The sequence below is a fragment of the Hemitrygon akajei genome, chromosome 16, assembly GCF_048418815.1.
Source record: "Hemitrygon akajei chromosome 16, sHemAka1.3, whole genome shotgun sequence".
NCBI lineage: Eukaryota > Metazoa > Chordata > Chondrichthyes > Myliobatiformes > Dasyatidae > Hemitrygon > Hemitrygon akajei.
Window position 1 is genome coordinate 71,851,654 of NC_133139.1, and position 24,422 is coordinate 71,876,075.

The 24,422-nt window shown below is 39.8% G+C and overlaps 1 protein-coding gene across 2 annotated transcripts in view; it reads right to left on the minus strand.

The window, feature by feature from the left end:
- Positions 1–697: 697 nt before the first annotated feature.
- cfap410 (cilia and flagella associated protein 410) overlaps positions 698–24,422 on the minus strand; it is a 34,977-nt gene continuing 11,252 nt past the window's right edge. For both annotated transcript variants that reach the window (XM_073069149.1, XM_073069150.1), the window contains 5 exons: positions 23,828–23,874; positions 15,555–15,784; positions 13,618–13,792; positions 9,120–9,219; positions 698–1,465 (listed from right to left, as the gene is read on the minus strand). In XM_073069149.1, coding sequence (XP_072925250.1) covers positions 1,331–1,465; positions 9,120–9,219; positions 13,618–13,792; positions 15,555–15,784; positions 23,828–23,874 — 687 coding nt within the window. In that variant the 3' untranslated portion in view covers positions 698–1,330. The remainder of the gene's footprint in view (positions 1,466–9,119; positions 9,220–13,617; positions 13,793–15,554; positions 15,785–23,827; positions 23,875–24,422) is intronic.

Consider the following 24,422-nt stretch of genomic DNA (forward strand, 5'->3'; position numbering starts at 1 on the left):
CCAACCTAAACAACTAAGTTGAGCCAGAATATCGACAGACATCACAGCTTGGCACCATCTTGATCATCAGAGTGCAAATTCATCCAAGAGAATCAGCTTCTGTAAATGTCTAGTTTAGGTGAACAGCAAGAGATTCAGGGTGGAGTTTATGCCAGTTGAGAGAATAGTTTACTGTACAATAAGCAAGGTATTAGAGTGATGGGATGACTCCAGATTGCCATGAATTTGATGGGCCAAAAGGATTTCTTCTGTCAGAAGAATGATATGACAAATTTTAACTGCAATTTCTCATTCTAGACTATAACCACCATATTCCCTCAAGGCCTCAGTTGGGTGCTTTTCATTAAGGTGAAATAGACTGAAAAGTTGTAAAATTGAAAAAGAAAAAATATGTAGAACATCTGGGAAGAACCATAATATATAAATTGTAAACTAGCATTGGACTAACAGAGATTTAGGAGAAATTACAGAACTTCATTAATAAATCTGTACATTCTCTAAAGCAGTTGTAATTCCCCAGTTGGTTTATCTTCATACCTTTGAATTCAAAGTAATAAGTTTTCTAAATAAATCTTCCTCAGAACTTCACTAGTATTTCTGTAAAGGTTCAGTAGCATTGGCAGAAAATCCATAAACCTCAGCACAAGAAAATCATAGCTTTGAAACAGTTGTTCAATTTAGCAGTCAAACATGAGGATTACGATTAAATATGATTTTATTTTGATCGGATAATGGTAAAGCTTCATGCAATGCCAGTCAGTGTAATCTAAAGAATTTATTTGCTGATACAATCTGAAGCAGAACCTGCAGTGCAGTGCTATCAGTAACCAGGTAAACAGTATAACATATCTGAGCTTACAATTTCTATGCTCAATTCAGATCACAACATGTTGAATGGCAAAGTTCCACTAGTGTATCAATGATAAGAACAGATTTAACCTCTTGTAGTAAACTTGAATTTAAGTCACTACTTTCTTCCACCTCCCCATGCCCAATACATGTACTGTGACAGGTTCTGTCCATTAATCTCTCTCTCAGGTGTTAATTTAGATTAAATAGCACTCTGTTGTTTTTTTTTTTCCTGTACCCAGTCTTTTGTATTGTGAAGTTAACCCTCCATCCCTGCGCATGCGACTGGTGAGTCCTGATTCTCCCATCAGGCCAAGCTTGGTGATTACAGAGGGTGGTATCTCCACAGGGGTTGATGCAGATAGATAATTTGCAGGTACTTGATCTTTTATATTTTCTGTATAAACTCCTGCGATGTGACTATTGACTTTTGAAACCATGTTCACAAAGATGGAAATCAAATTGCCCATATCATTTGCATTCATCTCTCCTGTTCAGCCTCTTTCCTATGTAACGTTCTGAGTTTATGTTCTGCTGTTCTGTGCACAATCTCCAGTCCATCTGCATCGAGCTCTTTCAACAGCAGCAGGACAGCATTCAGCACATTTGAGGTGCGCTGGAAAAAGAAAAACAATTATAATTAACTACAATTTCATATCTATGTGCTGCGTCAGCTTAAAATTCGGATGTCAGACCCCTCAGAAATCCTCACACAGCCTCTGTTCCTGGCACTTCTCAACCTAGATTCTGTCGCACATCTCACAATTTGCAGCCTCTCATTCCTTCCCAGTGATTCATAAATGATGCAACTCTGAGACTCTCATTCCTCAGGCCTTTAAATGCCTGGGCTTGCATTCCTCACACTGACAGAAAGGTTGACATTGACTTTATTTTAACAAATCATTAACTATGTATTTGCTTCCACTGAAATCAAACTCTCTACTTCTAAATTTATTCAGTTAACAGAACTTAATTTTTTACCAGCAGAGGAATGCAGGAGAACACAGTGAAAATCCCAATTTTCATATCAGCTTTCAGGGAAAAGATGGAAAGGTAGGAGAAGGTCAATGAACCAGGAAGGAATCTTGGTTCTTCATAAACACAGATGAAGCCTGAATGAGACAAAGTCACCAGATGGATTAACTCTAAGACTCAAGGACCCAAACTTAGACAGCAGGCCGAAGAAAGTGACCTCATATCCACAATCAAAGTTGATAAAAGCATCACAAATCTATCTAATTCCGATTGGGATCCACAGATACAGGCAGAGATGGAGTCTGAAGGGCAGGTTGATTGGGCTGCTGTACAGTGGGGAATGCACTGCACTTGGTCTTTGTGTGCTTCATCAGAGAGACTCAAAGTGCAGAAGCTGTAAAGCATGGTAGAACACAGCATCTGATCTTAGGGTCCAAGTCCACAGCACCCTGAAAGTGGCTACACAAGTAAAGAGGGTGGTAAAGAATGTTATATTTGCTGTCACAGCTTTGAGTATAAGAGTCAGGAAGTTATATGGCAGCCATCTAAAACTTTGGTTAGAGTATAGTGTGCAGTTCTGGTCACGATGTGTGAGCTTTGTAAAGGGTGCAGAAAATATTTACCAGAATGCTACTTGGACTAGAAGGCATGTGCTATAAAAGTTGGACAAACTTGGGTTGTTTTTGTTGGATCAGTAGAAACTGATATAGATCAGGTAGTCCTTTCTCCAGGATTTAAATGTCAAAACTAAAGGGCATGCATTTAAGTCAAGATGGGGAAAGCTTAAAGATGTGCTGGGTGCTTTTTTTAAAAAAAACACACAGAGTGGTGAGTGCCTGGAGTATGCTGTCGGGTGGCAGTGGAATCAGCTACGATAGTGGCACTTAAGAGGGTTTTAAATAGACACATAAATATGCAGGGATATGGACCACGTATAGCCAGAAAAAATTAGTTTAATTTGGCATTGTGTTTTTCACAGACATTGTGGGCCAAAAAACCCTTCCTTTGGTGTACTCTTCTATGATATAAATAAATAAATCATGCCGGCTCACTGTGCCAGTACTGTAGATTTAGATTAAAGAGAAAAAGGGGATCTGAGGGCTACTGTTTTAAGGAAGAAGTATTGAGTACATGGAGGACACTGCCTGAGAGTACTAATTCCACTTGCCTGCATTCATTCCATATCCCTCTGTGCTCTGCTAATTCAGGTATCTGTCCAGATGCTTCTTAAATGTTGTTATTGTTCATACCTCCACCACCTACCTCCTCTGGCAGCTTATACTAGATACCAATTGCTCTTTGTGTGAAAAAATTTGCCTCAGATTTCTTTTATGCCACCTTCCTCTCACCTCAAATCTGAACCTTCTAATTTTTACACTACACATCACAACCCTGAGAAACAGCCACTAGAAAATAACCTTTCATAATTTTATACACCTCTATCTTTTCACTTCTCAGCCTCCTTCACTCAAGGGAAAACAGACCCCGTCTATCCAATCTGTCCTGATAACTCAAACCCTCCAATCAAGATTTCCTGGATGCTTCTTAACAACCAAGATTTTTTTGGGTCAAGGATTCCCTAGGGTTGGAGTGGATTATGTTTAATGAGTCTGCAGATATCCTTGAAGCATTGGAAAGGCAGGGACTGGTCAGAGATAGTTTTTCAAGGGCAGATCCTGTCCGGTCAATTCTACCAATTATTTTTGAAGAGGTAGCAAATTGATAAGGCATGTGTTGTAGGCATGCTTTAGAAGAACTTTGACAAGGTCCCATATAGAAAATTAGTCCGGAAGGATAAGGACAATGGGATTCAAGGAAGATGGTAAATTCAATCCAACATTGGCTCAGTAAAGGTTGTTTTTGTGACTGGATCTCTATGAGAAGCAGTGTTCCACAGGGATCAGTGCTGGGATCTTTGATATTTGTATTATACATGAATGATCTGGATGTGAATGCAGTAGGTACGATCAGCAAGTTCACAGATGACACAAAGATTAGTGAAGTTGAGAATTATACAAAGGAGACTTGGGCTGCAGGGTAATATTGATGTATTGGTGAAATGAAATAAGAAATAACAGGTTGAGTTAATTCCAGCAAAAAATATAAGATGCATTTTAGAAGTACTTATGAAGTAAAGTGTCTAACCTCTGCCTGTGACCCAGTCCTTCAAGTCTTAGCAATATTCTTGTAAATCTGCTTTGTATTTTAATGACATGCAGGGTCAGCAAAACTGAACACAATGCTCCATTTGTGGTCGAACCACATCTTCTACAACTACAACATCCTATGCAATGAATGGTAAAGGCCCACACGCTAAATAAATTCTTCACCACCCTGGTTTGGCTTCCCAAAATGTAACACTTCACACTTATCTCAATTGAATGCCATCTGACATTCTTGGAGACGTAAAATGCTGGAATCTGGAGGAACAAACAATCTCCTAGAGGAACTCAGCACATTGAGGATGGAAGTGCATTGAAGAGCAGTTTGGCTCTTCTCCAAAAACCAGGAAACTTTGCATGATAGTGTAGCCACATACCACAAAAGCCAACATTTTTTGAAAAGCATTTTTGCTTCTTCATCATTCTGAGTTTCAATAATTTCTTCAAGCAAGCTCTCTTCCTGTTCTTCCACCTTGCAAAGAAATAGGTTAAATACCCAGTCTAGAATTTCCAGATCATTCAAATCCTTGAATAGATTTTGAAATTCCTTTTTCAGTGACTGCAGGTGTAAGCAGTACTCTTGCAAATCACCGTCTGTGAAAGAGAATGCCATACTTCCCATGCAGAGAGACTGTGGGAACATTTTTTCCCCAATGTTTTGCTTATATATTTCCAATTTTCAAATAAATGTGCATACTGCACCTTTTGCATGGATTAAGTTGAAATTCTCATCCTGCAATTTCATATTTAGAATGTTCATTTTGTCATACAGATCGGCTAGGTATGCCACCTCTCCACATAGAAGTTCAATCTTGTTTCCCAAGCTCTTGTCAACTTTGAGCAAAAATACAATCAGTGTCAAAAAGATCAAAGAAACATTTTAAGTAGCAGTCTTTTGACAACCAACACACTTCAGTGTGAAGAAGCAAGTGTTCTGTTACGTACCCTTGTCACGTGACTGGGGTTGAAGCTATACTGGACTTGAGGTAATGGTCTTGTGATGGTGGAGTGACGTCATTTTCCCGCCAGTAGAGGTCATGTGACAAGTTTTTTTTACAGGGTATAAAAGGAGGACCCCTCCCTGTGAGGAGGGGCAGTTCGTGGCTGGATTTGCCATGTTGACTTCATGCCGCTGCGTGATTTAATGTTATGACGCAGTTTAGTTGAAAGATGAAGTTTTATCTAATGCCTAAAGTTTAAAAGGTCATTGCCAGCAGTTTCTTTACAATACTGCTAATTGAAAATCAGTGGAGAGTGAAGATCGGAGTTCGGGAGTTAAAGATCGAGGAGAATCGATTTCAACGGTGAAACAGGTTCGACCTTGTTTGATCTTCATTCGGAAGGATTTCGTTGACTGTTCTCGTGTTAATCCCTGGGAAATACCAGAAAGGATTGAGAATGGTGGTAAAGGAAAGGTCAGTGCCTTTAAGTCGTTTCGTTTCGTAAAATTCTTCGTGGGAAAAAGTTCGATCTTGGGAACTGAAGCAACACGACGTGAAAGAGAATATAAATCGTCTTAAAAAGTCTCTCCCTTAAATGGACTGTGAGCATTTTGAACTTTTGGCAATACTACTTTGAAGAACTGTTTTTGCAACATCGCTTTAAGAACTGTTTAAGCTTCATTACTTTAAGAACTGTTTAAGCTTCATTACTTTAAGAACTGTTTAATGAGATCTAGGCCTCATATGGAGCCAGTGATCATTAATGGAGAATGTGTGGAGCAGGTTAAGACCTACAAGTATCTGGGAGTACAGTTAGACGAGAAGCTAGACTGGACTGCCAACACAGATGCCTTGTGCAGGAAGGCACAGAGTCAACTGTACTTCCTTAGAAGGTTGGCGTCATTCAATGTTTGTAGTGAGATGCTGAAGATGTTCTATAGGTCAGTTGTGGAGGGCGCCCTCTTCTTTGTGGTGGCGTGTTGGGGAGGCAGCATTAAGAAGAGGGACACCTCACGTCTTAATAAGCTGGTAAGGAAGGTGGGCTCTGTCGTGGGCAAAGTACTGGAGAGTATAACATCGGTAGCAGAGCGAAGGGCGCTGAGTAGGCTACGGTCAATTATGGAAAACCCTGAACATCCTCTACATAGCACCATCCAGAGACAGAGAAGCAGTTTCAGCGACAGGTTGCTATCGATGCAATGCTCCTCAGACAGGATGAAGAGATCAATACTCCCCAATGCCATTCGGCTTTACAATTCAACCGCCAGGAGTAATATATGTTAAAGTGCCGGGGTTAGGACTCAATGTATTTAAGTAAACTACTTAAGAACTTTTTAAAAGCTATTATTAATGCTTTTTGAGAGGGTGATTTTAGATGCGTATCATATTTTTACTGAGTTAAGTATTGTATGTAATTAGTTTTGCTACAATAAGTGTATGGGACATTGGAAAAAATGTTGAATTTCCCCATGGGGATGAATAAAGTATCTATCTATCTATCTATCTAAGCTGCCGCACAGCAGCTGATTTCCGGTTACGTTAGTGTTTTGTTTACTTTTGGGGGGTTTGTTTTCAGCGTTTAATAAAAGTGTTATTTGTTATAAAAACCCCTGCCTAACTCATATATTTATTGTTGCCTGAATCCGTAACAGTTCAAACTCTTCATTGTTATCTTTACATAAATGGCAAAATATTTTGCTGTTTAGTGGATGAGCTTTAATTTTGTTTGCAGCAGACATTACAAGAGTCATGCTTGAAAAATGTCGCAGGCTGAGGTCTTTGGCTGTGAGATGTTAATGATAAATTACACAATGAATTGCAAACAGACTTGGAATTTCTTTTTTCATAAATGCCACTAGACTGGCAACTTGTCATATATGGTGCTCCATCTGTTGCACAAGAAATCATGTTCTTAATCAGAATACTTTTTTCCTCAGTATACATTTTGAGCTTGTTATAGATTGATTCTCTGTTGATACTTATTAACTTTTTACGAATGAGATTCTTAACTTTTCCATTTTAGATAAACCGTACATATGCCGCTAGCAATGCCTCGTTGTCTCACACAGTTGACTGATTCAGTTGTATCCCAAGTTCTGTTTTTTGTAGCTGTGCATAGTTGACAGTCAATGTCTTCACTCATTTCATCAATACAATGAACGACAGAGTTATTACTCAGAGGAATTGATTTTAGAAGACTGGTATCCATTTTGAAAACAGTGGTGAGCACATCTGATACAGCAGGCATTGTTAATCTTTCACCAACTTTATGAGATTTTCCACACTTTGCTATCATTTTGGAAATGCTATAAGAAGCATTGAGACCGCAATCAAGATCACTTTTAGCTTTGTCGGCAAATGACTCAAGTGGACAACATTTTTCAAAAACTTCTTTTGTCTTCTGGAACTGAGTAATATCCTAAGTAGCTGCTTCAGGATGTTTTTTATGGAAGTGTTCCTGCAATCTTGACAGTTTCATGGCTTCATTAGATAGTATAGTATTACAAATAAGATACATGGGGCATCGCTGATCTGACAGGAACAGAGTAAAACTATACTCCAGGTTGCGCCATACTTACTTATCCATCATTAACAGCTAAATTAAAATTAAAAATCAACACAAACTGGGAATACCTATTGGAAGTTGACAACGGCAGCAAGTTGACACAGTTGGTTAGGTCTCATGCCTCAAGTTAGGGTGCCACTTACCACCCCCCCACCCCAAGAATTTTTAACACCCCCTTGGGGAGGGCAGTACTGCCCCCATTGAGAATCACTGGGTAAGAGATATGGGTAGCGAAATAGCAGATGGAGTTTAATTTATCTGTGCATGAAGTTTTGCACTTTGGAAGATCAAATGTAAAGGGATAGGTACAGTTAATGGCAGAATCCTTAAAAGTGTTGATGTACAGAGGCGTCTTGGGGTCCAGAGCTATAGCTTCTTGAAAATGGTTATACAGTTTGATAGGGTGGCAAATAAGGCATATGGTATGCTTGCCTTTATTAGCTGAGGCATTGAATTCAAGAATCTGAAAGTTATGTTGCAACAGAGGGATATTGCAGGAAAGCAGCATCCATAATCGAGGACTCCTCCACCACCCAGGCGATACTCTCTGCTGCCACAGGGAGGTGGTACAGGAACCTCAGGATCCATACCACCAGGTTTGGGAACAGTTATTACCCCTCAACCATTAGGCTTTTGAACCAAATTAGATAACTTCACTCGCCCCCATCACTGAAGTGTTTCCACAACCTATGGACTCACTTTCAACAACTCTTCTAGTCATGTTCTCAATATTATTGCTTTGTTATTCATTATTATTATTATTTTTTTTTATTATTATTTTTTTTTGATTTACACAGTTAATTGTCTTTTGCACACTGATTGCCTCTCCAATTGGGTGTGGCCATTCATTGATTCAATTGAGTTTCTTAGCATACCCACAGGAAAACAAATCTCAGGTTTGTATATGGTGATAAACTGCATATGTACTTTGAACTTAAATCTATTTTAGGGTACATATATTAATTGCATTCAGCTCTGGCCTCCCCATTAAAGAAAGGACTTAGAAGCTTAGGAGAGGATGTAGAAGCATCTACCAAGATGGTAATGGATTAGAGGGCACATGCTACTAAGGAGGGTGGAGAAACTTGGGTTATTTTCTGTGCAGCAGCGGAGGCTAATTGGAGACCTGATAGGGCTTTAAAATATTATGTGGGGCATAGATAGAGTAGACAGTTGGTAACCTTCTCCCAGGGTGCAAATGTCTAATACCAGTGGGCATCCATTTAAAGGTAGAGGGGGAAAGTTCAAAGGAAATATGAAACTGTTCTTTCTTTACACAGACAGTGGTGGGTACCTGGAATATGTTGGCAAAGATGGTCATGGAGGCAAATACAATAGTGGGGTTTAAGAGGGCCATAGATAGGCACATGAATGTGCAGAGAGTGGAGAGATATGAGCATTGTTTCCCAAAGATAGAGTTTGTTTAGTTTGGCATTTAATTACTAATAAATTGGTTCAGCACAACATTGCAGGCCTTTTCCTGTGTTGTACTGTATGTCATTTTATGAAGAACCTGGAAATGGGGGCAATATTTTCTTGGTTGAAGAAATCTTCAAAGTGCTTATCAAAACACTTCGTGCTCATGGGATTATGTTGCTTAACTTTCTACTATCACATTGTACTCACCCTTCTGCTGTTGTTGCTTGCATTTATTTCCTTCAATACAACAGAGGAGGAAAATTTATCTCTTCCCAATGGTTTCATTCCAAGCTCCTCTCTGATCTTACTAGAAAAGAAAAGAAAATACTTAATAGAGGGAGACAGATGGTTACACCAAACAAAAACCTCTACACTTCCAAAGTATTGCAAATGCTAGAAATCTACAATAAAAACATAAGATACTGGAAATACTCAACAGGTCAGACAGCATACAAGCTTTAATTTTGGCACAAGTTCCACTCCTCTATGTGATCAATGTCTTAAGTTGAACCAAATTTTACTCAACCCTGTACTGCACTGTAGGCACTTCATAACAGGTTGATTATTTTGATAACAACAGAAACAGGTTGCTAAGACCAAAATCTGAGGCCTATTCATAGTAGGTCATGCTTCCCTCAATTTCATTCACCTATCTTGGTTCCATAATCTAACTAAAGCTCTGCCCGCCTTCCGTCTATCTACAGCTAACAAGTGTCTTTATCACTATCAGCTAGACTATTCCAATTTTTATCGCTAACCTCAAACTCTCCAACCTTCACATTTGAGGAAACAAGTTAAGTCAAATTGGTCAGGATGATATCTTCATGCCAAGGCTATAGTCTACAAGAGAAGATAAACAAAATGAAAAAAAAACTCTTGCTTTTACTTAAGCAGCCAATTTGTAAGATGTTGTATCTCTTGAATGTTAATAACATACTGTAAGTAGAGCAGAAAATAAAGCAGAGTATGAAGACATAATGTTTGGATACTGGGGCATGACTGCTTCTCAGCAACTGAGTCAACTCTACAGCAGCGGGGCCCACAATTGTACAAAGCATCAAGAGTAAGCTGTCCTAAGTTCTAATGCAAACTCTGAAGTTTCATCTCCTATCAATCATTACCAGGAAAGACATAACATGAAAATCAAAAAGCTGCAGGTACCGGAAATCTGAACTAAACCCAGAAACTGGTGCAAACACTCAGCAGCTCAGTCAACACCCATGGAAGGAGTTAATTTACTTGATGTGAGCTCTGTATCAGAATGAGGAAAGCCACAGACACTGATGTGCTTAGAGTTTACAGCATCTTCTAGTTTTCTTTAAGACTTTTCTCTTTAAGGTATGGATTACATCTGCCTCCATTCTATATCCTTAAACAGAGACAAAACAATCTCTATCTCCATGTTTTATGTTCCATCAGACACCAGAGATATAGAATGTCAATTGTTTACTGAGCAGAGATTACTCCATAACACATCTATCCAAGGTCCTTACCTCCTCCACTGTTTTATCAAGGATTTTCCTTTCAACACAAGGTTACAAGATCTAGATGCACTGGGGAAAGTGGAACAAAGTATGGCTAGTGAAATTTAACTCGTACAAGTGATGCAGTTTTGAAGGTTAAACTGTGGCAGGGTATACACAGATTATTAAAGGACCCTGGGAGTGCTGTAGAACAGAGACTTTGGAGTACATCATTCCTCAAAATGGATGGTGAAGAAGGCATATAGCATACTTGCCTTCATCAGGGGACAGTGAGATGGGATGTCATGTTACAGAGGTACATTAGTGAGACTGCAGTTGGAATATTGCGTGCAGTCATTACAACATTGAAATTACAACGTGATTAAGCTAGAGAGGATTCAGAAAATATTACCAAGTACGTAGTCGGGATTATCGTAGTAATTTTTCCCAGTGTAAGGGAATCCAAAGCTAGATGTCAGAGGAGAGAGATTTTCATGGAGGAAGGTGAGTAAGTGGACAAGCTACCATAGGAGGGGGTACAGGTGGGTACAATTAACAGAAGTTGTAAGACATTTGGAAAGGTACTGTACACGGACAAATAGGATTAGCTCAGGCTGATTTGTTTGGCATGGACAAGCTAGGCGAAGGAACATTGAACATAAAACACTATAGCACTGTACAGGCCTTTTGGTCCACGATGTTGTTCCAATCCTTTAACCTACTCTAAGATGAATCTGACCCTTCCTTTCTATATGGCCCTCCATTTTTCTATCATTCACATGTCTATTTAAGAACCTCTTAAATGACTCTAATGCATCAGCCTCTGCTAGCACCCCCAGCAGGGCATTCCATGCACACATTTACTCCCTGTGTTAAAAACTTACCTTTGACAGCCCCCCCCCATATTTTTCTCCAATCACCTTAAAATTATGCCCTCTAGTACAAGCTATTTCCAATCTGGAAAAAAAGTCTCTGGCAATGCACTCCATCTGTGCCTCTTATGATCTTGCACACCTCTATCAAGTCACTTCTCATTTTTCCTCGCTCCAAAAAAAAACCCTTAGCTCATTCAACCTATCCTCTAAGACATGCATTCTAATCCAGGCAGCATCCTGGTAAATCTCCTCTAGACCCTTCCTAAAGCTTTTACATCCTTTCTATAATAAAGCAACTAAAAAAACACAATATTCCAAGTGTGCACTAACCAGAGTCTTATAGAACTGCAATATTACCTCACAGCTGTTGAACTCAATCCCCCGACAAATTCTCTAAGTGACACACCACATGGCTTCTTAACAATCATATCAATTTGCGCTGCAACTTTGAAAGATCTGTGTTTTCCATGATATATAATTCTATGATTCATTGATATATGGAGGGATCTTGGAATCCAAGTCCTGAAAATGACAACGCAAGTACAGTTGCAAGAAAAAGTTTGTGGACCCTTTGCAATTATCTGGTTTTCTGCATTAATTTCTCATAAAGTATGGTCTGATCTTCATCAAAGTCACAATAATAAAAAAACACAATCTGCCTAAACTAATAACACACAAACAGTTGTAATTTTCATGTCTGTATTGACCACACTTTTTAATCATTCACAGTCCAGGCTGGAAAAAGTATACGATCCTTTGTAGTTAATAACTGATAGAATCTCCTTAAGTAGCAATAACATCCACCGTACATTTCCTGTAGCTGCTGATCAGACTTGCACAATGGCAAGGAGGAATTATAGACCATTCCGCCACACAAAACTGTTTCAGTTCATCAATGTTTCTGGGATACCTTGTATGAATAGCCTTCTTCAGGTCACGCCACAGCATTTCAATTGGGTTAAGGTCTGGACTCTGACTCGGCCATTCCAAACCACAAATTTTCTTCCTTTTAAACCATTCTGTTGTTTATTTACTCTTGTGTTTCATATATTATCTTGTTGCATCATCCAACTTCTATTAAGTTTCAGGTGGCTGACTGCTACCCTGACATTCTCCTGTAAAATGTCTTGACACAATTTTGAATTCATTGTTCCCTCAACGACTGCACGCTGTCCAGGCCCTGAGGCATCAAAGCAGCCCCAAACCATGATGCTCCTTCCACCATGTTTCACAGTTGGGATGAGGCTCTTGTGTTGGTGTGCAGTGCCCAATCATAGCTGTGTGCATTTCTGCCAAAAAGTTCAACTTCTGTCTCATCTGTCCACAGAACATTGTCCCAGAAACGTTGTGGAACATCCAGGTGGTCTTTCGCAAACATGAGACATACAGCAATTTTTGTTTTGGAGAGCAGTGGTTTCTTCCATGGTGTTCTTCCATGCACACCATTCTTGTTCAGTGTTTCTCTTATAGTGGACACACGAACAGAGATTTTAGCAAGTTCTAGAGATTTCTGCAGGTCTTTTGCTGTTACCCAGGTTCTTTTTCACCTCCTTCAGCATTGCACGTTTTGCTCTTGGTGTGATCTTTGCAGAACGTCTACTCCTAGGGAGAGTAGCAACAGTACTGAATTTCCACCATTTGTAGACAATTTCTCTTACTGTGAACACTCACGTCTTTAGGAATGCTTTTGTAGCCTTTTCCAGCTTCATGCATCTCTACAATTCTTTTTCTAAGGTCCTCCAAAAGTTGCTTTGATTGAGACATGTTGCACATAAACAGGATCTTGCTTGAGGGGAGCAGGCTCTGTCAGTAACGTGACTTTGTGTGTCTCTTTTTTTTTTAAATCGGGCAGGGCACCTTGACAACCCACACCTCCAATTTCATCTCATTGATTGAAACACCTGACTCAAAATAGCTTTTGTGCCCAAAGGTTCACATACTTTTTTGAAACTTTACTGTGACTAATTAAATGGTGTGTTCAGTACTGACAAGAAGTACAATTGTTTGTGTTACTAATTTAGGCAGATTGTGTTTGACTTAGATGAAGATTAGGCCACATTTTATGACTAATTAATGCAAAAAAACAAGGTAATTGCAAAGGGCTCAAGAACTTTTTCTTGTAACTGTAAATAGAGGGGCAAAGAAGGCATACTGCACACATGCCTTCATCGTTAGGCTCACAAGGAAGTTAAAAAGTAGGAAGTCAGAATGCCAGGTAGTGCACCTGCCAGAGAGAACTTAGATTGAACATCTGAAGCACATTATAACAGAACAATCTCAGCCTAATATCTGAATCTTATTGGTACATGAAGGCTTTTGAAAGTTGCTGTGACAATGCTGATTGAGGTTAATCCTGCCGCTCCTCACTTTGTTTCCTCCATTCTGAAGCTTAAGAGATCACTTTCTATTTCAGTGCTTGGTTCAGATGTGCCGGATTCTGTCCTTGAGTGGCTGATTGTTGACTCCATTGGTTCTTTGCCCGACACAGAAGCAATCTCGTCTCCATCCTCTAAAGCTTGAGCCAGTTCCTCCTCTGTCACCGCTACAAGAAATTGTCAAGAAAATAACTTAATGAGTTTCAATAATGACAGTATATTGAACTCTTCTTCTTCCTCCCAATTCTACTCAATTCTTCAACCAAAAACCTGTTGAGTTGGACTTCGGCTAAAAATTTCAAAACTGCAGCTGAAATTGTGTGAATTTCCTTCCATATCCCAGACACAAGACCATAAGGTAAAGGAGCAGAATTAAGCCATTTGGCCCAACGAGTCTTCTCTGCCGTTTCATCACAGCTCATCCATTTTTCCTCTCAGCCCCGATCTCCTGCCTTCTCCCTGTATCCCTTCATGCCCTGACTAATCAAGAATCTATCAATCCCTGCCTTAAACTATACCCAAACACGAGGAAATCCACAGATGCTGGAAATTAAAGCAACACACACAAAATGCTGGTGGAATGCAGCAGGCCAGGCAGCATCTATAGGAAGAAGCACTGTCGACGTTTCAGGCCCAAGACCCTTCATCAGGACTAACTGAAAGAAAAAAATAGTAAGGGATGTGAAAGTGGGGGGGGGGGGGGGGAGAAGGGGGAAATCCAAAATGATAGGAGAAGACAGGAGGGGGTGGGGTGAAGCTAAGAGCTGGAAAGGTGATTGGCAAAAGGGGTATAGAGGTGGAGAAGGGAAAGGATCATGGGATGGAAGGCCTTGGGAGAAAGAAAGGGGGAGGGGAGCACCAGAGGGAGATGGAGAACAGGCAAAGAGTGATGGGCAGAGAGAAAAAAAGGAGTGGGGGAATAAATAAATCAGGGATGGGCTGGGGAGGGGCATTAACGGAAGTTAGAGAAGTCAATGTTCATGCCATCAAGTTGGAGGCTACCCAGACGGAATATAAGGTTTTGCTCCTCCAACCTGAGTTTGGATGAGTGTGGAGGGATTTCCCCCTCCCCCTCCTACTTCCAAATCTCTTACTATCTTTTCTTTCAGTTAGTCCTGACGAAGGGTCTCGGCCCGAAACATCGACAGTGCTTCTTCCTATAGATGCTGCCTGGCCTGCTGCATTCCACCAGCATTTTGTGTGTGTTGTTTAAACTATACCCTTTTGACTTGGTCTCCACAGCCGCCTGTGGCAATGAAGTCCACAGATTCACCACTCTCTGGCTAAAGAAATTCCTTATCTCTGTTCTAAAAGGATAGCCCTCTACTCTGTGGCTGTGTCCTCTGGTCTTAGACTCCCCCTCATAAACACCCTCTCTACATCCACCCTACTGAGTCCTTTCAACATGCGAGTTAATAGGTTAACTGGCCACTGAAGATTGCCCCACTATGTAGGTAAATGGTAGAATCTAAGGAAAGTTGAGAGAATGTGTGGAGAATAACAAAAACCAATGTAAGGTGAATGTAATTGCATGGTTAATAATCAACATGGGCTCAGTGGGCTAATGGACCTGTCAATTGTGCTTATTAAAATTAGATTTCATACATTCACCTATAATATCATCCACCCAGACACTAAGAGCATTTACAAAGGATGGATATTATTTCAGTGAGGGGATAGCGGTTTGTTAATTTGGCATATCCTAAGGATGTACAGTAATTAAATACTACAAGGAATTTGATACCAGGTTTCTTAATAGTTTCAACAACAGTTTATAGACAATTATAAAGCACTTTTAAAGTGTGCAGACAGCATTATTAGCAGAAGCTCTCAACAGTGAATAACGCTGGTGTCCTGAATCAAGTTTCGACAAACAATTGCGTTAAAACTACATTCAGCTTAGTAGCACTGGAACCGATGACTCCTCACCTTGGTTATCCAGCTTCTGCAGTTGTGGCAAGTTCCGGAGTACAGTCATTCTATATTTGTGGAGATCCGTCCCACAGCAAGGATTTTCTGACAACCACAGTACTCTTAAGCGGTGTAGTCCTTTTAGATAGCAGATTTCTGTCAGATTTTGTATATTATTCTTCCTGAGGTAAAGTTCACTGATATTCTGACAGTACTGGAAATCCACCAGGGATGAGATATTGTTCACACTTTACAAAAAAGTACAACAGAAAGAACACATTACAATCCACTGCACCAAAAATGAAAATCTACAATGCAACCCCTTGTCTATCAACTCTCACCAAATACAATGTTACAATGGTTCCAACAACTATTAAATACCTCAACCAGATGGTTTCTGCTATGAACCTCACAATACAGTGCCTATAAAGAGTATTCAAGTTTTCAGGTTTTATTGTTTTACAACATTGAGACTCAGTGGACTTAATTTGGCTTTTTTTGACACTAATCAACAGAAAAAGACTCTTTTGTGTCAAAGTGAAAACAGATCTCTACAAATTGCTCTAAATTAATTTCAAATACAAAACAAAAAATAGTTGATTACACAAGTATTCACCCCTTCCAAGTTATTATTTAGTTGATGCTTCTTTGGCAACAATTATAGCCTTGAGTCTGTGAGGATGTGTCTCTATCAGCTTTGTACTCTGGACACAGCAATTTTTCCCCATTCTTCTTTACAAAATTGCACAAGCTCTGACAGATTGCATAGTGATTGTGAACAGCCCCTTTCAAGTCCAGTCACAAATTCTCAGTTGGATTGAGGTCTGGACTCTGACTTGGCCACTCCACGATATGAATTTTGTTGTACTTAAGCCATTCTGTGTAGCTTGGCTTTATGCTTGGGGTCATTGTCTTGCTGGAAAACAAATCTTCTCACAAGTCGCAATTCTCTTGCAGACTGCATCAGGCTTTCCTCCAGGATTTCCTTGTATTTTGCTGCATTTATTTTACCCTCTACCTTCACAAGCCTTCCAGGGCCTGCTGCAGTGAAGCATCCCCACAGCATGATGCAGCCACCACCATGCTTCACGATGGTGTGTTTTTGATAATGTGAGGTGCTTAGCTTACACCAAACATAGTATTAAGTCTGATGGCCAAAAAGCTCAATTTTGGTTTCATCAAACCATAGAACCTTCTTCCAGCTGACCTCAGAATCTCCCATATGCCTTCTGGCAAACTCCAGCTGAAATTTCAAGTGAGTTTTTTTTTTAACAGTGGCTTCCTCTTTGCAACTCTCCCATAAACCTGTGACTGGTGAAGCAGCTGGGCAACAGTTGTATGCACAGTCTCTCATCTCAGCCTCTGAAGCTTGTAACTCCTCCAGAGTTGTCAGAGGTCCTTTTGTGGCCTTCCCCACTAGTCCCATTCTTGCACAGTCACTCAGTTTTTGAAGATGGCCTGCTCTAGGCAGATTTACTGCTGTGCCCTATTCTTTCCATTCCTGATTGACTTAACTGTACTCCAAGGGATATTCAGTGACTTGGAAATGTTTTTGTATCCATCTCCTAACTTGTGCTTTTCAATAATCTTTTTGCGGAGTTGCTTGGAGTGTTCTTTTGTCTTCATGGTGTAGTCTTTGCCAGGACACTGACTCACCAGCAGTTAGACCTTCCAGATACAGGTGTATTTTTACTACAATCATTGAAACACCTTGACTGCACACAGGTCTCCAAGAGCAGATCTTCATTTAACTCATTATGTGACTTCTAAAACCAATTGGCTACACCAGTGATGATTTGGCATGTCATATTAAAGGGGGTGAATAATATGGAAGCAATTATTTTGTTTTATATCTGTGATTAATTTAAATCACTTTGTAGAGATCCATTTTCACTTTGACACAAAAGAATCTTTTTCTGTTGATCAGTGTCAAAAATACCAAATTAAATTCACTGTGATTCAATGTTGTAAAACAATAAAACATGAAAACTTCCAAAGGCTGGTGAATACTTTTTATAGGCACTGTAAATGTGGCTACTAATATAACTGTGAAGGTGAGACATTTCAATCCAACTTGATTACCACAGTTACTGAAGGCTTATCTAGTTGAATGCTTTGATTGCCAACTTAAGTCAAGATAAAGCACTACTGTACTGAGGACCTTTTTGATAAAGCTGAAATTCATTTGTCATCAGTGAAGTGCATATGCAGGCTAGGATCTACATGGATAGCATGTGTCAGGAAGTAATCGCTCTTTAGTAAGTAGCCAATAGACAGAAAAGCTCATCCCTCTGGTGTCTTTTAAATCACTTCCCTTTCATCTTAATCTTATGCCCTCTAGTTTTAGACACCTACCCTGGGAAAAAGACTGTGACCTTATCTAAACCACTCAGAGTTATAAGTGATTTCTTTGATAGGGCAACAAGTAGGCTGCCAATATAATTGGCAATATGGATCCAAGTTAGACTCAGCATGGCACAGTTAATAGAGCCACTGCCTCATGGCTGCACCAACCTGACCTCCAGTGTTGTCTGTGTAGGTGGACTTTATCACTGTCTTGAGTTTCTTTTGGGTGCTCTAGTTTCCTCCCATGTCTCAAAGAGTCATGGGTTGGTATTGGTATTGGTTTAGTCTTGTCACATGCACCCAGATACAGTGAAAAGCTAATCTTGCATGCATTTTATACAGATCATATAATTACACAGTGCACTGTGATAGAACAAGGTAAAACAATAACAATGCAAAATAAAGTGTAACAGCTATAGAAAAAGTGCAGTGCAGGTAAACAATAAAGTGCAAGATCATAACAAGTTAGATTATGAAGTCAAGAATCCATCTTATCATACAAAAGAACCATTTAATAGTCTTATTACAGTAGGTTGGAAGTTGACATTGAGTCTGGTGTATGTACTTTCAAGTTTTGTATCTTCTACCTCAAGAGAGAGAAGAATATGTCTGGGATGGTGGGGGCGAACACATGTTCAAGATGGCACCAGCAAACAACACGACCAACGGTGATGTCCTGCAGACGGTTCACGAAACTACTTCTTTTTTCAAATATGATTCTACTAGTCAGCTGCATGCAATTGGATTTACATTTTGATGGTGTATTGGGCCGATTGAGCAATCTGGTGTTCTGTTGTCTCCAAGGGAGTTCACTGAGGTTTGGAGTAAATGTGCAGCCTGGTGGTTTGCAGGCCTGGACACGAGATATGAGCCCATGATCAACTTCATTGCTTCTTTCCGATAGAAGCACTGAGTCAGGTTGAAGTCGATGAAGATGAGAGTAGAGTGCAGGAGGGGGTTCAGCTCAGTCTGTCTGCATTTGACTGGTCCTCCTTGCCCTCTTGCTAGCTGCTGTCGGAGGAAAGTGTAGGAGCCTTGGGTTTCACATTACAAAGATTGATCAGCGAAGCTCATGGCTGTAGACACGTTTTGGGGGACTTTGGTGTTCATGTTACATGTGTTTTTGTATTCTGGTATAACTGTCTCTGTGGCTTTCGGTTGGCTAGCAGCACTAACAAAACTAAACTGAATACTCCTGGACACCCGGATTGGTGTTTGATATTATACGTGTTGTTCACTCGCTTTTTGTGCAGTTTGTTCCTTTGTCACGTGTTGGGTGATATTTTCTTTGACCAGGTTCCATGTGTTTGTTTTGTGTATGCTTGCAGGAAGATGAATTTCAGAGTTGTATCCTGTATATGTACTTTGATAATAGATGTACTTTGAATCTTTGAGGCAGCAAGAAGTGCGAACAGAGACCAGGGCAGGGAGGCTAGTTTTTGTGATGTGCTGAGCTGTTTCCACAACTCTCCGTATTTCTTGCAGTCAGAACAGTTGCTATAACAAGCCATCTTAGGTTAACTGGCTGCTGTAAATTCTACCGTACATCGGTGAGTTGTGGAATCTGGAGGGTTTTGACAGGAACACGGGGAGAATAGTTCACTTAAAATTAGTGGAAGCCAGCAGAAGCTGATGAACTGAAATCAGCTCATGAAAAAACAGTGAATCCAAGTGGGGAAGTTAATGAAAAAGAATTCTGGCAGATAGGATTAATGTACTCTTGGACAGTAAGGTATTGTTTAGAGATAATGCTGTTTTACCGATGGGAGATCTTGTCTCAGTGATAGAGACATGAGAATGAACTGACCATCAACCAACCAACTTTAAATTCCTTAGTGTTAACATTTCAGAGGATCTGCCCTGTGTCCAGCACATATGTGCCATTACAAAGAAGGCGTGGCAGCACCTCTGCTTTCTTGGACATTTGAGCAGATTCGGCATGTCATCTAAAACGTTGACAAATTTCTGAAGTTGGGAGGTGGAGCATATACTGACTGGTTGCATCATGGCCTGGTATGGGAACACCAATGTCCTTGAATGGAAAAATCTACAAAAATTACTGGATACAGTCCAGTACATCACAGATTGACAAGGAGCACTTTCCCAGGAAAGCATATGCATCAATAAGGATGCCCCTCCCACAATTTAGGCCATGCTTCCTTCTTGCTGCTGCTATCAGGAAGAGGTACAGGAGCCTCAGGACCTGCACTATCAGGTTCAGGAGCAGTTATTACCCTTCAACCATGAAGCTCTTGAACCAGAGGGGATAACTTCACTCAGCCCAACACTACACTGATTTCACAACATATGGACTCACTTTTAAGGATTCTAAAACTCATCTTCTTGACATTTATTGCTTTATTATTATTATTATTATTACTACTTTATTTTTGTACTTGGACGGTCTGTTGTCTTTTGCACCTTGGTTGCTTGTCCATCTCTGTCATGTGCATTTTTTTCACTGATATTATTGTGTTTCTTTGTATTTACTGTGAATCTCAGGGTAGCATATGGTGAACTTTGACCCCATTCACACTAAAAGAAATTAGAATGTCATCCACTGGAGGAGTAGAGTTGATCAGAGAAGCAGCAGAGGGCATGTCCAGGATACTAAATTATAGTCAGTCCTGTTGCTTAGAATAAAGAACACAACAGCTCAGTACAGGTCCTTCCTCCCACCTTTTAACCTGTCCCAAGATTAATCTACCACATAGCCCACTAGTTTGCTTTCATCCATGTACCTATCTAAGAATCTCTTAAATGCCACTGTTGTATCTGCCTCTACCACCACCCCTAGCTGTGCATTCCATGCAGTTACCACTCTCTGTGTTAAAAGCCTAACTCTGATATCTCCCTTGTACTTTCCTCCAATCACCTTAAAAATATGTCCTCTTGTATTAGTGGGGAAAAAGGCACTGGCTGGCCTCTTATCATCTTATACATCTCCATCAAGTCACCTTTCATCCTCCTTCACTGTGAAAAGAGAAACCTTAGGTTGCTCAACCTTTCCTCATAAAACACACTCTCTAATCCTGGCAAATCCCTTCTGCACCCTCTCTAAAGCTTACATGTTCTTCCTACAATGAAACAACCAGAACACCTTATTCCAAATATGGTCTAACCAGGTCTTGACCTCAAGCCCCCAAAGGTCAACACACCATATGCCTTCTTAGCCACCCTATCAACTCACCCAACATCTTCTACCACACTCTGGATTCTGTGGGCACAGTAAGTTTCCCAGGATCTCTTGCCTACTGACTTTCCAAATGAGCCTTCCATGGGTAACTTTATTGATTGCCTTACTAAAATCCAGATACACACATCCACTGCTCTACCTTCAATTTATTTTAATCACTTCCAAAAAAGTCAATCAGGCTCGTGAGGCACTACCTGCCCCTCGCAAAGCCATTCTGATTATCCCTAATCAAGACTATGCTTCTCCAAATGCTCATAAATCCCTCTCTAGGAATCCTCTCCAATAGCTTATCCACTACCGATGTAAGACTCATTTGGTCTAATTCCAAAGATTTTCCCTATAAGCTTTCTTGAACAAAGGAATAACATTTTCCATCCTCCAGTCTTCTGGTACAACTCTCCTGTGACCAGCAAGGTTAGAAAGATCACCACCAATATCACAGCAATCTTTTCCCTCACTTCCCGTACCTTTCACCAAATGTGTCCATGTTGACTATCAAGTTTATACTAATTCCATTTACCAGTACCTGGTCTGTAGATTTTAATGCATTGGCAATTCTGTGAACATTGAGGTATTTGTTCAATTTTGAGAGTACACTTACTCTATACCCACACCTGTGTGGCTAGGCACAGCTCAAATGCTATCTATAAATTTGCTGATAACACAACTATTGTTGGCAGAATTTCACATGGTGACGAGGTGGTGTACAGGAGTGAGACATTAATCGGTTGAATGGTGTCATAAGACTTTGCATAGTACTGTAATAATTTTATGTATTGCACTGTACTATTGCCACAAAAAAAATTCATGACGTGAGTGAGGATAAACCTAATCCTGATATGGGTCTCTATTGTGGAATGAGAGTGAGAAGGAGGCAGGGAAAGGGGAATCATGGTTGGGAAAAGGGGAAGGGACAGGGGAGGAAGTGAGAAGCACTAGAGAAGCATTCTATAATGATCAATACAACCAATTGTTTGGAATGAAATGACTTCCCTGGTGACTCAGAGCTGGGTGTGTCTGCACCTGTGCCACCCCTCAGCCTCAGTGATTCTTTTCTGCCACGTGTCGCACACCCCTCCAGTGGTACTCCACCCTCGCCATTCTCAACATCCTTTGCTTCCGGCAGATTTACAAACTTGCTCTCTGCTCTGCGTTGTCAAATACACTACTGTGCAAATGTCTTGGGCACCCTAGCTATATACGTGCACAGTACGGTACATTTCTTATTGTAATTTATAGGTATTTTTAAACTATGTATCACAATGTACTGTTGCCACAAAACATCAAATATCACAACATATGCCAGTGTTATTAAACCTGATTCTGATAAATACATCCACCATCATCTCAGGCAGTGCATTCCACATTCCAACAATTCCCTATATGAAAAAGCTTCTCTAGTTTTCAATGGGAAAAGTTTTCCCCCACAATTAAGTATACCACTATAAGGTGTAAAGTATACACTTCAGCCTCCTACTCCAAGAAACATAGTCTTTCCGGTTTCTCCTCATATCTGAGATACTCCAAGCCAGTTAACATATGATGAATCACCTCTGGACTAGTACAATCACATTCTTCTTATGGTGTGCAACCAGAAATTTAACTAAATACTCAAACCATGACCTAATAAATATTACCAAAACCTTCTTGTTCTTATATTCTATTTCTCAGCTAATAAAGGCAAGTATCCTGTATATCTTTGCACCTTTGTTGCCACCTTATGAATTATTTGGATTTATACACTAAGTTCGTCAACACTTCCTCAGACCTATTGACATCCATTGTCATCCTAACTTTATTAGCCCTTCCAAAGTGTATCACCTTGCACTCGTCAGAACTAAATTCCATGTCTCATTGCTCTACCAACAGAAGTGACTGAAAAATATGATCTTGTACCGTACTACTATTCTCGCCGCTATCAGCAATGCTACTAATTTTCATCTGCAAACTTGTTAAGGAGGTTATAAAGTAATATAGACTACTTGCATTGTAAAATACAGGTGTAGAAATGAAAGCTACTGAACTTTCTATGTCAACGATAAGGCCTCAGCAATTACTATACATTCTAGATATTACACTATAATAAGAATTACGGAGGCAGTTTACCGAGAAGTTATTAGGAAAGAAGGGAGTACAGATATGAAAACAAATGTTTTGAAAAGTTAACACTTCTTGGTTAAGAGAAGATCAGACACTTTCAAGATGTATTGATAAAATGGACAGAGAAAATGATTTTCTCTTGCAAATGAGTTCAAAATCAGACTTGATAAACTAAATCACTGCCTAAAGATCTACAGGAAGCTAAAAATAAACACTTTCATAGCTGCCATGATCCATTTTAATTTAAGTTCAAATTGAAGTTTATTCTTGTCACTATAAATGATACTGAAAATAGATTCAAACTTTCAGGGCTATGGAAGAAAGAATGCTAAAGAACTAAAAGAGACTCATCACAAAAACCATTGATCTCTGTGGTGCAAGCTGCACCATTTTATAAGTAATTAGTTTACTTTTGCCACAATTCTGACTAGGCAATTTTTTTAAAAAAACACAACCCTGCTTACAGGAGGTACAAGATAAAACAAGACAATTAGATTTTACTCTTTTGAGTCCCCGCATTTACTTCAGATAACAAGGTAATACTATTAAACAAAGCTGCAATCCTTCAGACGGGATTTAATCATTTGCAAGTATTCTTCATTATATGATCTGATCCAACGTTATCTACTGAACATCCAGTTATTCTTACCTTAAGGTAATCACCTCTATGTTAGGCATGTCCCTTAATACAGACAGCTGTAGAATAAAAATATATGCCCAATATTAATGGCCATTATAAACTTCTGTTTCAAATACAGTGGATTCCGGTTAACTGGGCCATTGGTTAATTGGGCAGCCACTTTTTTGAGGCAAAACCTAAATCAAGAAAATAGCCAGGACTCCCTTCAATTATTTCGGACATTATGCTGCTTAATTGGGGCAGGAAACTGTTGATAAACAGTTTCTAACTAATGTCAGTTACTTGCACTTGCATGGCTGTTAGACAGTACACCATGCTTGGAGTGAAAAAAAACTAAATAGCATCAGTTGCTTGTGTTTGTGTTCAAAAAGCAGTGATTTTTGTCACCAATATTTGGTGAGAAATAAGCAGTAAGACAATTCAGAACTATTTGGCTCACCATAGTTTCAAGCATTCAGGCTTGGAGGTGCCAGAAACATCTAGGAGTGAAAATGAAACAATATCACTACTTCAACAGGTTAGAATTACGAAGAATGTGAAGGTACCGAGACTATCATCTTGAATGTTACAATGATTCGGAGGATGCAATCGTCTAAAGCTTTGT